The sequence below is a fragment of the Melopsittacus undulatus genome, chromosome 3 (assembly GCF_012275295.1).
Source record: "Melopsittacus undulatus isolate bMelUnd1 chromosome 3, bMelUnd1.mat.Z, whole genome shotgun sequence".
Lineage (NCBI taxonomy): Eukaryota > Metazoa > Chordata > Aves > Psittaciformes > Psittaculidae > Melopsittacus > Melopsittacus undulatus.
Genome location: NC_047529.1, coordinates 98,228,435 through 98,245,974, shown reverse-complemented (window position 1 = coordinate 98,245,974; position 17,540 = coordinate 98,228,435). Strand labels below are relative to the sequence as shown.

General features: G+C 39.4%; 1 protein-coding gene across 5 annotated transcripts in view; it reads right to left on the bottom strand.

Moving 5' to 3' along the window:
- Positions 1–17,540, bottom strand: part of LTBP1 (latent transforming growth factor beta binding protein 1) — a 188,229-nt gene that overhangs the window by 126,820 nt on the left and 43,869 nt on the right. For all 5 annotated transcript variants that reach the window (XM_034060293.1, XM_034060292.1, XM_034060295.1 and 2 more), the window contains exon 4: positions 12,417–12,592. In XM_034060293.1, coding sequence (XP_033916184.1) covers positions 12,417–12,592 — 176 coding nt within the window. The remainder of the gene's footprint in view (positions 1–12,416; positions 12,593–17,540) is intronic.

The window sequence follows — 17,540 nt, the reverse complement described above, 5'->3', positions numbered from 1 at the left end:
TAAAACAGGTGAATGAGTTAAGATAAGGGGGTAGCAGATTTTAGGTCCACGTGGTCACAACAGCTCACACGAGTTATGCCTGGGTTGCTTAAAAGGAAGGGTTCCTCCTCAACCTCCTGGGTCCCTTTGTCTGTAACAGTACTTAGCCTTCGTTTCTTTCTAAAAGAATTTCTATAAACACATTTTTTCTTGGTTTTATGGCTGCCTTCACAGTTCCAGCATTCTGCAAAAATTCAGCTAGACAGTATTCAATAGCTGTAGTGGATCTCAGATGATTTATGGCATGTCCCTGTTTTGCGGGAAGACAATGGGCTAGCAACACTAGTGAAAGCAGGACTGGTATTCAGTTAAAAACACTGCTACATTGTACTGTCTCATAAGTCAAGTATGGCAAAGAAGAAAATATTTTAATGTGTTGAAAAAAATATGTTATTGTGTATACAATACACACAATGATCTTATCAGAAGGATCAAAATCACAAGCAGTGGCTTATACTGTGGACTCGGCTGGTGGGGCTTACACATACCTCTCCCATAATCCTTGCACAAAACTTCTTAAGGATCTGCTTTTAAAGGGTTCATGTTTTGGTGTTTGGGGTTTTTCTTAATACCTTTACTTATGACAAATCCTGTGGCAAATCTTCTGAGAAAACAGAACTAACCAAACTGTAGGCTTTCCATTAGCACCCTGTTTTCATGACACCCTACTTCTGCAGTAAACCCAGCAAGTTTTCAATAGGTGTGTCTACACAGAATGTCACCAGACGTGAAGATTCTGTCTTAAGACTATATTCTCTTTCCAAAGACACTAGATTATCTCAGGCAATTTCATGTTTTCAAATTATAGCCATGCTGCACGAGAATAACTTTGGCATGAAAATCTATCTTCTCAGGTAAAAACTAACAAGCTTTTAAAGAGCAAATAAATTTGACATTTTTAATCCTCAGATGACCAGCTCCCTTTCTTCATTCTTAAATGCTGACATAAAAAAAAGGAAAGGAAAGAAGCAGAAGGAAATTACTTATTTCCTAAAACAGGTGTCTTCCAGTTATTTTACCAGTCCATCTGGCTTAGTCCTCACTACTAGATATGCCTGTTCAGCCAAAAGGAAAGCTGACATTGTACAAAAATCAACCACGTAAGTAAAACAGTTAAAGTTTTAGAACTATTGTCAAATGACCTTTTTACACTTTTGACAATATATGAGAAAGTTCTGTCTTCATCATCAATTTTAAACAAACACCCACACCCACCCAATTCCCAAAGATCAAAACAAGTTGACATTTGGCTATCATACACTTAGGTACATCAGCATCTGGAAGATTTACTAATGCTAAGAGGTAAGGCAGAGAGGAGAAGGAAGAGATCAAAAAGGAAAGAAAGACACATAAGATTCATACACAGAGCATAGGCAGATCTTCCCTAGATTTCAGAATGTGTATTCTGAGAGGAACACAGCCTTTGCTAGGCATGTAAGGGACTGAAAGAGGCTGAAAGATTGCCTAATCTCCTCTCTCCTTGCTCCCAACACAGGATGGAACAGCAGCATCACACAAAAGGTTTGTCCAGCCCATTCTCAAAATCTTCTATTATGAAGTTTCCACATCCTCCCTAAGTAACATATTCTAGTGCTTCAATCTCTCTTATTATAAGGGTATTCCCAATATCTAACTCACATTACCCTGTTGCAGCAGTTCAAGGGTATTATTTCCCAACAGCAAAATATGAGAAAACCTTACTCTTCTGTGGATCAATTTCTAACATATTTGTTGACAGCTACCATGAATCTCCCTCAGTCTCATTTCTCTAGACTGAAATGCTCTAAACTGCTCCAGTCTAACAGGCCATATTATCCAGATCTCCATTATTTCTTGTTTTGCTTTTGATATTACTCACTTGGTCCTCATCTTTCTTCAAATACACTGTTCAAAACTAGATAATACTGCAGTTGAGGTCCAATGGGCATTGAGAAGAGCAGCAGAATTATTTAATACAGCTTATAAAAATGCTTCTGTTGGTATAATTTATATTTCTCCCCTAATGGTGCACTTAATACTCAGAACCAGCCTGCAGGCTAGGCCAAAGGGGCACAGATCTCACAAACCCCTTTTTGATATGTTGATATGGATTTCATTTCAGTGAACCCAATGTGGAAGATACCTTACATAACCTCAGCAGGACTGAACTCAGCCCTTACACTGCTCTGAAAATGGGACTAACATCTTCTGCATTCAAACCTGAAAACCAGGCAGAAAATGAGCCTTACTCTTTCTGTAAGTCACAAGCACAAACAAGTCCGAAAATTACATGGGTTCAAAAAGGCAAGGCACAGCTGCTGGGTAATTTCATTTTTGGCTTCAATATACAATGCTTATCTTCAGGTAGAGCTCTACATCTTGGCTCTTTCCAGAAACTTCGTTACTATTTATTTTCACACTTCACACTCAGTGTACAATTCACAGAGAATGGGAAAAGTTAGACAAGGTAATGAAAATAAGATGATCCAGCTCTTTTTCACCCAAGATCCAATAACTTCTCTGATGATTAAAAGTATCCCCCACAGTTCTGCATGAGGGGAGGTGTACATGTGTATACCCATGCAGTCAAACATTTCGAACAAGGCAGCAGTATGTCAAGCTGTACTTCATTTACCAAGTCTAGACAGCTATAGCTACACAGGTTTGGAAAGGACCTTAAGATCATCTAGTTCCAACCCCCCTGCCATGGGCAGGGACACCTCACACTAAACCATGTCACCCAAGGCTCTGTCCAACCTGGCCTTGAACACTGCCAAGGATGGAGCATTCACAACTTCCTTGGGCAACCCATTCCAGCGCCTCACCACCCTCACAGTAAAGAACTTCCTCCTTATATCCAATCTATATGTCCTCTCCAGCATCCCTGTAGGCCCCCTTCAGATACTGGAAGGCTGCTATGAGGTCTCCACGCAGCCTTCTCTTCTCCAGCCTGAACAGCCCCAACTTTCTCAGCCTGTCTTCATATAGGAGGTGCTCTAGTCCCCTGATCATCCTCGTGGCCCTCCTCTGGACTTGTTCTAACAGTAATCATGTCCTTTTTATGTTGAGGACACCAGAACTGCACACAATACTCCTAGTGAGGTCTCATGAGAGCAGAGTAGAGGGGCAGGATCACCTCCTTTGACCTTCTGGTCACACTCCTCTTGATGCAGCCCAGAATACGGTTGGCTTTCTGGGCTGTAAGCACACACTGAAGCTGGCTCATGTTCATTTTCTCATTGACCAACACCCCCAAGTCCTTCTCCGCAGGACTACCATGAATTTCCTTTTTGCCCAACCTGTAGCTGTGCCTGGGATTGCTCCGACCCAGGTGTAGGACCTTGCACTTAGCATGGTTAAACTTCATGAGGTTGGCATCAACCCACCTCACAAGTGTGTCAAGGTCCCTCTGGATGGCATTCCTTCCCTCCAGCATACATGTTTAAAGCGATATTAAAAACTCTAATCAATAGTTGATAATGAAAACTATCATTTTCCTTTACATAGTTCAGGATGTTTCAGAAAAAGGAAATACCCCAAATAAATTAATAGAAGCTGCAAATGTGGTTTGAGATTTCTGATGGAACAGCCTCAACTCTGTTCAATTTAATTTATTGGGGGATAATTCTTTTAATTTGGTTTTTGTTTATTTGTTTTAAAGGTGTCACATGTAGACTAGATCTGCAACTAGATACAATTCTAAAAAGCTTAAATTTTAGCCTCTAGTTATACCACTAATCAGTCCTAGGTCTCTTGTACAAGACATGAGAGAAGTTAATTGCACAGAGCAAGCAGCCTAACCAGCACACTGAACAGGAATGTGCCCAACCCATTAAACAGGAAACGCTGAGGACATAAGACTGCTTCATTCAAATCCTTTTAGGGCTCAGACACACTTATCTGAGGAACTGGGTGATTCTTCACTACTCTTTATTTCCAAACCCCATCATGACTATGCTATAGCCCTCCTCAGGGAGATTAATCCTGGAGGAGAGTTTAACAAGGCTTCTTTAACTGCTTTTCTAAGTACATGCAGGCAGACAAGTGCTTCAGCTGCAAGTTTGTGTGAGAATTAAGCAAAACATTAGAACCCAAGACACCTTGATTTTTTTCAGAGTAAAGCACTTCTGAAACAGAACTTCAAGCTCTTCAAGAGTCTCATGCTTGAAAGTTCACATCCATGTTTCAGGCTTGGGGCTGGAAACAACTCCAGCTGTAAGCAACCTAGCACAGGATTTAGGTCCACAACCATTTTTTTACTCCCATTCAAGTTATCAGATTCTGAGGTACATAAAGCATATCTGGACCCAAAAGGCTTTCACTTGAGAGGTAAGGGAACAAAAGTCAAAAAGCCACATTTAGACAGAGACCACTAAGACAGAAAGCCATCCTACACAACACTTTACTCATTGCAGACTCTGAAGTCAGTGCTGCTTCATTACAGCTATTTTCTGCTGATGGAGGCTATTTCAGGAATTGCACACTCCAACCAAGAAGCCAGCATCTTTACACACAAATGTACAGCTGTACAGGAGCCCAGGTGAGCACAGATGAACACATATTATTAGCATCATTGACACTTAAGTATTAATAGCTAATTACATCAGGACTCTTTCAAGAAGGTCTGTATTAATCCTTTATACACTGAAAATGAGACTCACTCCCACCTGATCTCGTTCATCTGCAATTACACATTTTGCCTACGATAATTATCTAGGCTCCTTCCACAATCAAGACAACAGACTTTACCCTGCCTTGTGGATTGTATTACAAGTTTTAATTTGGAAGATTGTCACTTCTTTAGAAAATAAGTTATTGAGACAGACACAGACACCCCACCCCCATTATATGCAACTTCCTTAATTGAGAAGACTCTAAAAATGTTTACCATTTCCAGGAAGAATAGAGAATAAAAATTAAATTAGTATGACTTTACTAAGTATATCCACTTAACATTTTATTTCCTGAAAGGAAGCAACTGGAAAGTACTAAGGAAGTCAACAAACTGTAAACAGTGACAAAGGACAGAATGTCATGGAATTAAGTTATAAATGAACATAGCCCTCTCCACATGCTGAATCACCATTAAAAAATCATCTCTCTCAGCACTGCATGAAGCCAAGATCTTTTTTTCCCATTAATTTTCTGAAGGAGGAAAAAATGACGACAGACATAAGGATGTCTCTGATTCTGAAATCTTAGTTTCACCGAGTATGAAAGGACCTTCTTCTTGCAGTACTTGTTTTGTGAACATTTGGTCATTCCTTCCGACATGGGTGATGGCACTGACAGAGAAGAGCACTTTCATATCTCCTGTGAGTAAACCCAAATTTAGCTACTTGTAACAGACAGAACCAATTCTTATTATCCAAGACTTGTATCACAGCAACTCTGGAGTTAGCCTAGCTATAGGACTTATAATGTTTAATTGAGTAGGTTTAACCAATCTCTATATCCAGCATACTTATTATTTTTTCAGATATGTCATAGAGGTTTTCCGCTACAGAATTTTCTGGAAAGCCTCTTTTTTCTTCTTGAGAAATCTTTGGGTTTGGAGCCAATTCTCTTTCATCACAGTAGTTGAGATGCATTTGTCTCAGACTGTGTTTCCTCTAGTTGTAACACATTTTGAACTGATCTGAATTCCATTTGCCAGATCACCAATCTGTTTGTCCAAGATTTTTCCCCACACTGCTGTTTATCAGTCTTGGCCTCCATATTTTAAAGCATAGAGAGATGATAATTCATTTTTGAGTGAATGTAACATTTAAATTAGTTCCTATAAAAGCACCAGCAGCCTCTGCCTGTCACGCAGACATTCGATTATTGGTGAGCTCAGGGCCATAAAAACGCTTTGGAGTCCAAAGAGAAAAACATGGTACTTTTTGGGGAGAGGCTGATTTCCTGGCCACCTCAATTCTGAACCCTTTATAGATACATAAATAATCACAAAGACACCTTAGAAAAGGTATTGTTAAAATTCCTGCAGGTGTAATATATTGAGAGAAGCAGTTTGTATTTATACAGAACTGTTTTATCTTCAAGGATTTAGAACTACACAGTCCTTTATAGTTTATAATTGCTAAATAAACTGTGTTCATTTGTTAAAGTTACTTGTTTCAGAATTTGTCACTCTTTAAAGCAAAAGCAAAGTAAATGCTGTTGTTGATTTGATAGAGTTAAAATGCTCTAGCATGAATCTAGTTAACCCACTTAATTTATATTTGGAGTTTAGCCTCTTCCAGGTCCCTCTGGAATAAAATGCAGACTTGTCCTGGTTTGAGCAGTAGCAGTAATTTTTCTCCTCCTTGGTAGCTGGTGCACTGCTGTGTTTTGACTTTCGGGCTGAGAACGGTTGCTGATAGCAAGTATGTTTTGAGTTACTGCTCAAATGTTTGGTTTGTCCAAGGCCTTTTCTGAGCTCATGCTCTGCCAGGGAGGAGGGGAGGCTGGGAGGAAGGAGAGACAGGACACCTGACCCAGGCTAGCCAAAGAGGTATTCCATACCATAGCACGTCATTCCCAGGATGTAACTGGGAGAGAGCCGGAAGGGCTGGAGATCTGGGGGGATGGAGGAGGTATCACTTGGTGCTCGGTTGGGCAGGGTGGGGTGAGTTATGGGTCGGTGGTTGGTGAGGTGTTGTATTCTCTTCACTTGTTATTGGCTGTATCATTATTATTTGTAGTAGTAGTAGCAGTAGTGATTTGTGTTATACCTTAGCTATTAAACTGTGCTTATCTCAATCTGTGGGGGCTACATTCTTTGGATTCTCCTTCCTAACTCTCCGGGAGTTGGGGGAGCAAGGGGGGGAGTGAGTGAGCGAACTGCGCGGATTTGGTTTAAACCACGACAAGACTTTAAAGGGCTGTTATGATTTGTCATGACTTTCAATAGCAGTATGCTTAATGCTCTTAAATGGGAGGGAAAAAAAGGATGCTTTACTAAAATTGTTTGGGTTTTGTCATCAAAAAAACCACAGTATTTTTTGACCCTGGCTGCACTAAAAGTTTTTCTTAAACATTTTAAAATCCCCATTGTTTCTTGAAGGGTAGCAAAGCCTTTGAAAATGTGTAAAATGTTTTGTGTTTGAGAAAACAATGAAGTCCCTGACATTTATACACTTACCCCATTCCTTTATTTGTATTTGATTATGTACAACCTCAGGAGCATGACATGAATGTCAGTTCCCATGGGTGACTGAAGTGAACTGGACTCTTCATTCCCTCCACCAAACAGACTATGATAGACTGTGCAGTGATTTTTTCAGTTATTTCAGCTTGTTAGTCTTCTAACTGTTCATTCTCTTTTCACCACCTAATTATGCCAACCATACCTTGTTTAATTAGAGTATGGCCCCTAACACCCCTCCCTTTACCTCCAAATTTCACAAAACTTACATTCAGAGAAGTTACCACTGTTCAACTCCAATATCCATACATACATATATAGGCAGAAGCTACAAAGAACACAGTGTAATGCTCTAGTTAAGACAAGCCAGTGAGAGAATTATTTTGCTGTTTATGCCCAGTGGTTCCACAAACAAATACCAAGAAGCATGGAAGGTATATGTGACCCACTGAAGACCTAAGGGAGCTTTCCTCCTGAAACCAGCAAACACTGAATTGTGGCAGAAGGTCAAATCATACAGACACATTTACATGGAACATGTGTCAACTCTGCATGCATTTTTTTAAAAAACAATAAAACATTTATGTATTTTACAGCTGCTTACCCATACTGACAGGGAAATACTATTATTATGATACAAGTGTCACATAGTGAAGTCAGACTGGTGCAATACCACAAAAAGTTTACACTGGAATTTCAAAGTGACACCTGTTTTTGCTTAAATAAATCTGTGAAGTCATCCATGAAGCCAGCATATGTAAATTATATATCAGCTTAAAAAAAGAGCTTCTCTGTTATCAGTGTATTATGCTTCCAATAGTAGGAAAGCTATTGTTATGCCAAAACTGTCACAAGAGTATTCTGCACATCACAATTCTAAGTGGTGGGACATCTTCTTCCACATTAAGCTTACTTCATGTATTTAAACATATGTAAAATTATGTTGTAAAATATAAGGCACTATAATACATCAATAGTTAGAACAGCTACATGACTTTCATATGATTGTTTCCGCTTCCTCTTTACATAAGGATTTGAATGCTGTTCACAGAACCATGCACAATGCTGCTAAAAACTAGCCCTCAACCATCTCAGGTCAGAAAATGAGGCATATATTTAAACACTTTTTCTGAACAATCATTTAACACCTGAAGTGAGCAGAGGGAAAGAGAACTTCCTAGCCTCTTACTGCTCTAATAAACACTTCTCACAATAATTGTGTTGAAAGGAATTGCAGAAAGCACACGCTCTGTTTAGAATTTGCTTATTATCATATACATTTTAGACCAATGGGAACAGAATTTCTTTAATGAATTTTCTTTAGCATTACCCATATAAAGCCAGGAAGATCAGCACTCATATTTATAGGTTCCACACTCAGTTCATGCTGACTAGCAGTTACTGTTTAACTGTGCCATTAAAAGAGCAGTGGAAAATGTCTGAAGTAGGTGTACTTGCACTACTGAAAGTAGTGCATCTCCCCATTGTTTTATAGGCTACTAAGTTGCAAATAGAATTTTACAGTTGAAATTTCTGTGCTGATGCCATTGCTACCCTGAGGTTTCAAATACTCAGGCAGATTATAGGTCAACTGTGCTGGTATGTGCTTTTAAGAAAGCAATGCATCCCTTGAGAATTACTGAGCTCATGGTGAGCTTATATAAGACAGGCTATTTGGCTGGCCTCACCTATGTATTAAAGTATTTTTGATGTTTACATTACAAATGTTGAGATATACATGATCTCATCCTTTTCAGTTTTTCTTTGCTGATCATACTGACTCCACTGCAAGCTTACTTTCATCGCTACATATTCAATCTTCTTGCTGGTGCTAAACCATATGTATACTTTTGCTGCAGATGTCAGCCTGTGCAACATGAGATATTTTCATTTGCTTGAGGTAGCTCTGAATTTCCAAAGCCTTATCCTTAAATATTTGCTAATTCTCTAAAAAGATATCTGAAAATTAATTTGAGTAGCTTAAATATACCAGCATACTGATTAAATGGAATCAGATAGATGTTTTATAGTGTAACGACTTTAACAACAGATGATTTAGAAGCATGCAAACAGAACAGCATTTCAGTTCTAAGAAAAGCGCTTTAAAATTCTACAATGCCACATTTATGAGCCCTGATTTTTCTCTCTCCTGTATTGAATATGGTATGAGCCCTAGGAAAAAAAGCAATACACAGCCATATAAATAAAACTGTATTACAATACTAAGCATAAGGAGACAGAATTAATTACAGAGTAAAACTGTGACCATTCTAAAATTTGAATGAGTCAGTGAACTCCAAAAATATTTAATTGAAGATCTCTAACATTAGTTCGGGGGGGGGGGTTAGTTCATATTGGTTTTAGAAAACAAGACTTTTTTTAAAAAATCCCTATGAACAATTGTAACAGCCTCACCTCATTAGGCAGAACAAGAATTCAAAATTTGATTAATTACGCTAGCTGCTCTTCAGAGAAGGCTTACATCCTATAGCACAAAAGATCAAAGTGCTTGATAGTAGAAATGGCTACTGGCAGGTAATCGCATTTCATGTCCCACAGTGACTTTAAATGCTGTCATTGTAAGCCAAATGGATGACTGAATTTTCAAACTCTGTTGATGCGATATATCACTTTACACTAAAAGTTCAGTTAAAAAAGCACAAAAGAATAGACTATTTAGCTGTCTTTAATAGGACTACTATACTGCATGTTCTGGAAGCTATCAGAGACTTTAAACTGCTCGTAAACACACCAGAATAAGTGTTCCAGGAAGAACCTTAAATAAATTTTAATTGAAAAAATGTTTAATGTGACTCATCTTCAACATTTTTCCCCCTAATACCTCCAAAAGTTGATCTGGCAACATTATAGCAGGACATTCAAACACTACTAACTGGGAACCAGAAGATGCCCAGAAGAACCTACTCAGGGCTGGCAGTTTTCTTCCCAAAGCACTTTTAGCTGACATCTCATTTGCCTCTTCCAGGACAGAACTATCTCTAAAGGTATCTCAGGACTGACACTTGTTTCAGTTTCAAGTGTCACAGGTTTTAAATAATCTATAGAAATCCAGAGAAATCAATACCAAGTTCAACTACAGCTGGAAAAATAGATTTATTCTCTGGAGCACATCTTTCACGGATGCCACTCTCTGCCACAGTGTTAATACCTTAAAATGCATAGAAAAGCTCAGGAAAAAAAAATTATTTGCTTTGCATTTTGTTAATTGATAACTATGAACTCTTGGGTGATGTCACCAGGTATTATCTGACTACTATTTCTTCTCTTCTCTGAAAAAAGAAAAAACAACAAACCTTTAATAAGGAAATAAAAAAAATATAATAATAAAAGAACCCCAAACCCTTTAAGTATTCAGTACCAACTTTGCTTGCTTTTTAATGAAGTTACTACATTGATCCCCTCTTCCTTTTTAAGTATCTGCCATTACTGGTTCATTTGCTCAGTGGAATAAGAAGTTCTGCCACGAAACAAGATTACGCATTTAACAGCAGTGACAAAATACCATGAGATCATCAGCCACTTGTAAATTTTCTTATAGTAACTAGACTATGATTGTCAACCCTGCCACAAGCATGATATAATTTGCAGGACCTCACCCCTCAGTTCAAGGCAAAGCTAGGAACTGCATATTGGTGGTTATCACAGAACACCTGATACAAAATTTCATACCCTAATGTAATCCTTAATCAGAGGGGCTTCTTAGAATCTGATAACAAGTACCCTGTCTTCAGCTCCTGACTTTTCTCCTCCTAGTCATGTCCTTCAAAGTATTGTAATTAACAGAGGAACTCCAATAAGCTATTAAGAGCTAGAAGTACTGATTCCTTTGTCTTACAGCAGCATGGAGTTATCTCACACAACCCATTTGCTCACTGGCAGCTTGGTGCTTGCAAACAACACTGAGTATATCTAAAACAGACTGACTCAAACAGCCTGAAAGAAGGGGGCAAAAACGAAGATGATTTTTTATTTTTTTTCCCCCAGAATCAAACCAGCAACAGTCGCTCCAAGTACAGGCAGAACTATACAGCCTAGAATTTATATACTCTCTGGCTAACAAGAGTTAGAACAGAGGGACACAGTCCAATCCCAGGGGCCACTAATATCTCGTTTGTTGGAAAATTACAGCTGACAGAAAGAAAAACCATAGTATCTCATTTGCAAGACATACTATTGGTTGATGTTGACAGAGTGATTAAGTATCTTTTTGAAGCTTCCAAGAAGGTGATGTAGTGCTTCGCAAGCAGTATACTTCCCCACACTGAAAGTGTTCAAAGACCTTCAGCTGCCTACTTGTATTCCCATTAGAGCCAAGATTCTATTTAAACATCGATGAACTTACTCTTAAGAAAAAGGAAGCAGGCCATTGCATTTAAGTATACATGGACAGACCATGAAGATCTGCAATGCAGAAATGCAAAGATACAGAAAGAAACTATATTTAGAGATTTAATATGAAAGGCTTTTTACTTAATCCTCAGAACATATTCCACTGCGCTACAGCAGAGGAAGTCTGTCAGGAGACTGCAACTACCTTCATCTCTATGTTAATCAGTCCATTATTAAACTGCAGGAACTTTTCTCCAAATCAAGCCAGCAGACATTCTGTAATACCTAACCCATAATTCATCAAGTCCTTCATCTTTTAAGCCAAAACTTGTCCTCAAGCTCCCCACACAATGGGGCATGAGCCAAGGCCACAAGCTGGGCACCTACACAATCATTTTTTATATATATGAAGCAGAAATTCTCATGCAGCCTCCATACTGTGCAGAAGTTCATAAACACATAATAAATTAAACATAGAGAAAACCAGTCACCAGTGAGACCACAATCCTGGACTCCAGCTTTCCAAGAAGGGTATCTATCATAACTGAAGTAAAGGTAACTGTCATCTTACACTGACTACACAGTTATGCCTACTCCAGCAGGTGTTCACAAAGCACCTTTTATCCAAAGAAAAACCTATCATCTAGAAATAGCACTATGAAATTTTATCAGTGAATCTGGTTCAATTTTTTTCTTCATCTAGGAAATCTGTTTTGCTTCTCAAGAGGATACAGAATGTTGAAGCATTTGCTAATCTAAAAATTATCTCATTTAATTATTTTAACCTTTTTCTGTTTGGAAGTGTTACTGCAATTCAGGTGAAAAGAAATTTTCAAGATCTTAAAACAACAACAAAAAAACAAACAAAAAGAAGAGGGTGGGGGGGAGAAAGGAGTATGCTTTTTGAAGTTATACTCACATTGAAAAGATGATGCAAGTTGATCCTGACCCAGTCTTAGTGGCAATGAGCCCTCGGTGGACTGTTCTCCTGAAATCACTTTTTTTACTGGATAATATTTGGGTTTGATCACATATTCCTGTGTTTGGCCATGATGAAGATTCATCATCAGTGTCTGAGATGATAGAGGTATCATCCTGTTTCAGGGAAAAAAAGAAGAAATAAAAAAGAAGAGAGAGAATGATGTAAAAGTTAATGAATTAGACATAGAAACTACTTGTAAAAAAAAAAACAACAAACAAACCCAAAAGACAAATTCATCTATACTCCAAGTTCTCAAAACACCATTTGAGAAACTTCAACTTACTAGCTTCCAATGAAGCACCTGACTTCCCATGCATTTAGCATTTTCATTGTCCTGCAGATCAACAAACAATAAATAAAGACTACAGGAATTATATTACTTCTTTTTCAATACATCAAGAGAAGTATCACAACTACTCAAGACAACAGGGAGGAATAAGAAAAAGTCCTCCTGAAAATCGTGATTTGGAAGAGCTCAACTTTGTTAACACACAGAGGTTTCCAGACTAGTCAGAGAAGCAGCAGTGCCATGAAACATCTCTCCATTTCTTACAACTGTCATTTCACGCCAGGTATGTTAAGTAGAACCTAAGCCCAGCTGCTTTCCCACTTTTGTCCCCAGAAAACCTGTTCCCTTCACCACCATACACCTCTAGTCATACAGTAGAGCACTGCTTCTCTTCCTCTTTTTCAGCCTGGCTCCCATCTCACCAGAAGGTCTGTGTCTGTTTCCCAGTATCACATTACTTTCCCCATTCACTTTCTCTCTGCCTGCAGCACTGAACATCTCTGACAAATGTCCCATAACCACATGGCTTCCATGAACAGCAAAACTATTTCCCCTTCCTGTTAAACGAGATGATGCCTTCAAGCTGATTCTCGCACTGCCAAATTCCAGTTTCTTGGTATTGTTACATTCCTCCCCAAGATCTCAGTTTCTCACTGCAAAAAAAAAAAACTTGCCAACTTTCAATAGAAATTCCCTTCTCCCCCTTCTTTAGAAAAAAACATGGTAATTTAGCCACACACCATCAGCAGTTGGAACCATTTCCTTACTAACACACTGGCCTTCACTCTTCCACAGTGCTATCCAGCAATAAACAAGCAAGGAAGAAAATCACACAGCCCTTGGCCAAATACAAGTTCATTGCTCTGGGGCTCTAGGCTGCAGAGTTCCACTGCAGTAATAGCACATCTTTAAGTAACCAGCTACTCAGAAAGTTTTCAAGAAGTTGTAGTTACTGTACATCATACTGTCAAGATAACACATTCCTCAAAGAGTAGTGCAGATCACACTGTCAAGATAACATGTTCCTCAGAGAGTAGTCTCAATTGCTAACCTAGCTCATTGGCTAGTAGCACTACATTGCCCTTTGCTCAAATGAAGGCAGTAAGCTCCATCATTCTCTTTGCAACTAAGGAAGTCTAATAAGTTCAGTCTGCAAAAGTTACATGGGAAAGTTGTGGGATAACAACCAACCTTTAAAGAGGGTTGTGCAGGGTAAATACCATCTTCTGAGAGTAAGGCATGGGCCTCTTATCACAGAGGACAGTTGAGCAGCACTTCCCCACAGTGGTGAGACTGAAGAGTTTCAGCTGAGTGAGAAATCAGATGATTGTTCTATTGTTTTCCAACATGTGGAGCCTGAGCCAGCACCTATCTCCAAAGCAATGCCTGATTCTTTAGTCATATTATTTAAGGATACTTAGTAACCACTGTAGCCAACACATTTGTGGTTAGAACAGACAATGGGGTTTTGTCCTACACAGATGCTCTTGTTAACTTGGATCAGTTTGAGAAAAAGTGCATTAATTAGAGACATTCTGACTCTTACGTACAACAAAAACATAACTCCTCAGACTATTTCCAAGTCAAATTTTCTAATACAGTGCTTAAACAGTCTCACTGTACTCAGTAGAAGTCCTTTCCCCAGATTAAAACAAAATACTGTAGTTCCCATGTTGTCCCTATGTTTCCTACCTAAAGACCTGGAGAATTACAGACCAGTCAGTCTCACCTCTGTGCCTGGCAAAATCTTGGAGCAGATTCTCCTAGAATGCATGCTAAGACACATGGAAAACAACAAGGTGCTGGGTGACAGCCAGCATGGCTTCACTAAGGGGAAATCCTGCCTGACCAATTTGGTGGGCTTCTATGATGGGGCTACAGAACTGATGGACAGGGGTAGAACAGTTGGCATCATCTACCTGGACTTCTGCAAAGCTTTTGACACTGTCCACATGACATCCTTGTCTCTGCATTGGAGAGACATTAATTAGATAGATGGACCACTCGGTGGATAAAGAACTGTCTGGATGGCCACACGCAAAGAGTTGTGGTCAATGGCTCAATGTCCTGGGCTGCATCAAAAGGAACGTAACCAGCAGGTCGAAGGAGGTGATCCTGCCCCTCTACTCTGCTCTCAGGAGACCTGACTTGGAGTATTGTGTGCAGTTCTGGTGTCCTCAACATAAAAAGGGCATGGAACTGTTAGAACAAGTGCAGAGGAGGGCCACGAGGATGATCAGGGGACTAGAGCACCTCCCGTATGAAGACAGGCTGAGAAAGTTGGGGCTGTTCAGGCTGGAGAAGAGAAGGCTGCGTGGAGACCTCGTAGCAGCCTTCCAGTACCTGAAGGGGGGCTGTAAGGATGCAGGGGAGGGACCCCTCATTAGGGACTGTAGTGACAAGATAGGGGGTAACGGGTTAAAACATAAACAGGGGAAAGTTTAATTGGATATAAAGAAGAAATTCTTTACTGTGAGGGTGGTGAGGCACTGGAATGGGTTGCCCAAGGAAGCTGTGAATGCTGCATCTCTGGCAGTGTTCCAAGGCCAGGTTGGACAGAGCCTTGGGTGACATGGTTTAGTGTGAGGTGTCCCTGCCCATGGCAGGGGGGTTGGAACTTGATGACCTTAAGGTCCTTTCCACCCCTAACTATTTTATCATTGTATGATTCAAATTTCAATAGTGTGATCTTTGACTGGACACAGATGCTGCTATTCAAGCGCCTGTTTTCTGTTAAGGCTGTAACATGTTGTAAAGTGTTACCTCTTACATTGCAACACGTGCAGCCACACTGTAGCCCAAGGCTGTCAATCTACAATAGAGTCTACCATAACACTTGAAATTAAAATAAAATTAAACAAAACTAAACAAACAAAAAAACCCCACCCCACCATAAATAACAAACAAAAAAACCCCACTCAGCCTCCTCCAAAAAGCCACAATAACTCAACAATACAGCACACCTAACACAGGAATGCCACACACTGGAGGCTGAAATTTTTATCAGTAGGATTTATAAAAAGTTCCCTCTTCCTTCCCAGGTATTGCAATTTTCTTCCTTAATTTAGCTTGCATTAAGTATTAACATTAACTATTGTTAAGGCAGTATAAAAATAAGTTCTGTTTTGCAAGAGTGCTTTATTTGGTAGTACACAGGAAAGCTTTAATCTTCACTCCAGAAACTCAAATTCTTTAAAAGGAAACATCTTCATCTCATGTTTAAGCTGTTGATCTTAAATTTCAATACACAATAAATAACCTATTCTTGTATAAAAGTGTATGCTTACAATAGCTGCATGAAACCAAAGTTAAGACTTGTCTAGGCCCTTTGTCTTGCACATTTCTGCTCTGTTTTGATGATTGTGGTGTATAACTACCAAAGGTCTTGCATAGAGGTACAAAAGCACTCCAAATGTTTAAAAAGCGTGGTATTGGACATCTGCTGCTAGCGTCGATGTGAGCTAGCTGAAAGCATCTGACCAGCCTTACCTTGCTCACCAGTAGTGCAGTTCTAGTAGGAGCTGATAGGGTCAAACATCAAAGCATTTATACTAGATCCTTCTGTTCTGACTGTTCTTTTGATACTCAAATTCTTCTCAATGTGATCTAATTCTTGAAGATGTTAGTTCATAATCAAAAACATACTGCATAGCTAACTGAGATACCGCATCTTCCACTAAAATGAAGGATATTCCCCTAACTACGTTATGGAAGGTGTATGAGACCAGTCATGTACCTCTACCACCACAGTGCATATTGATGCTAGTGAAGTACCTGAGTTTTTATTTCCTAGATCAGCACATAAAGAGTTCCTTCAGTGCTGTAGCACTTCCAAGTAAGAAGACGTGGTTTCTAGTGGGTTCAGCAATACAGTGTGAGCATTTTTTTTCCTTTGTATTGATCCCTGTGGACAAAATCTTGAGAACTATCCCTCCTAACTGACATCAGCAGAGAGGAGAGCCTGACCCTCAGAGAGAAGGTCAGTTAAACATCAGCACTGAAAACTATTAATACAATCATGTCACAAGGAAACATTTCAGGCCTAGTTTGTAACAAGCATCACCCCAGTCACTATTAAGCCTTCAGAAGTTATCTTAACAGCTCTACCACAGTGTATTCCCAATCCTCTAAAACGCAGTGATTGTTGCCATGACTGTTGGTGCCAGCTTGCCAAACAATACTACCAGCCTGCAAGTAACACAGATTCTTCCCTTTCCTATATATTGATCTCTACCAAGTTCTGGAGCTCTGCCTGAGCCCCTCATGCCAGTCCTTTCTTTGTATGGAGGCTCAGTGCTGTACCTGGTCACATCACCTGTGCCAGGGGCCCCTGGCAAAAAGCAAAAGCCAAGCTTGCTATTATGCTCGGATTCATTTAGCTGTTCCAAAGCAGATTGTTCCGGCAGTTAATCTCTGATCAGACTATACTAGGGTAGCAATACTTGGCACTGAATGAGGCTTTTAATTTGTTCCCAGTGTTGGGATATCCAAACTAATAAATAAGAAGCAGGATAGACTGATTTCTTCATAACACTACTCAAGGCCACTAGAAATAGCTAGTACTAGCTTGCTACCACAGCCCACACGTGGAACTCAAAGTAGGTCACGGACACGAAAACAGGTTTTTATAATTTTATAAATAATTTTATAATTTAAAACAACAACAAAAAACCCCTGTACTTAAAAGATAAATAGTTCTTACTTATTAATAACAACCATCACCACAACTGAAGAGATCTCATTGCTTCCCAAGTTTAGCGTGCTGCTTACTG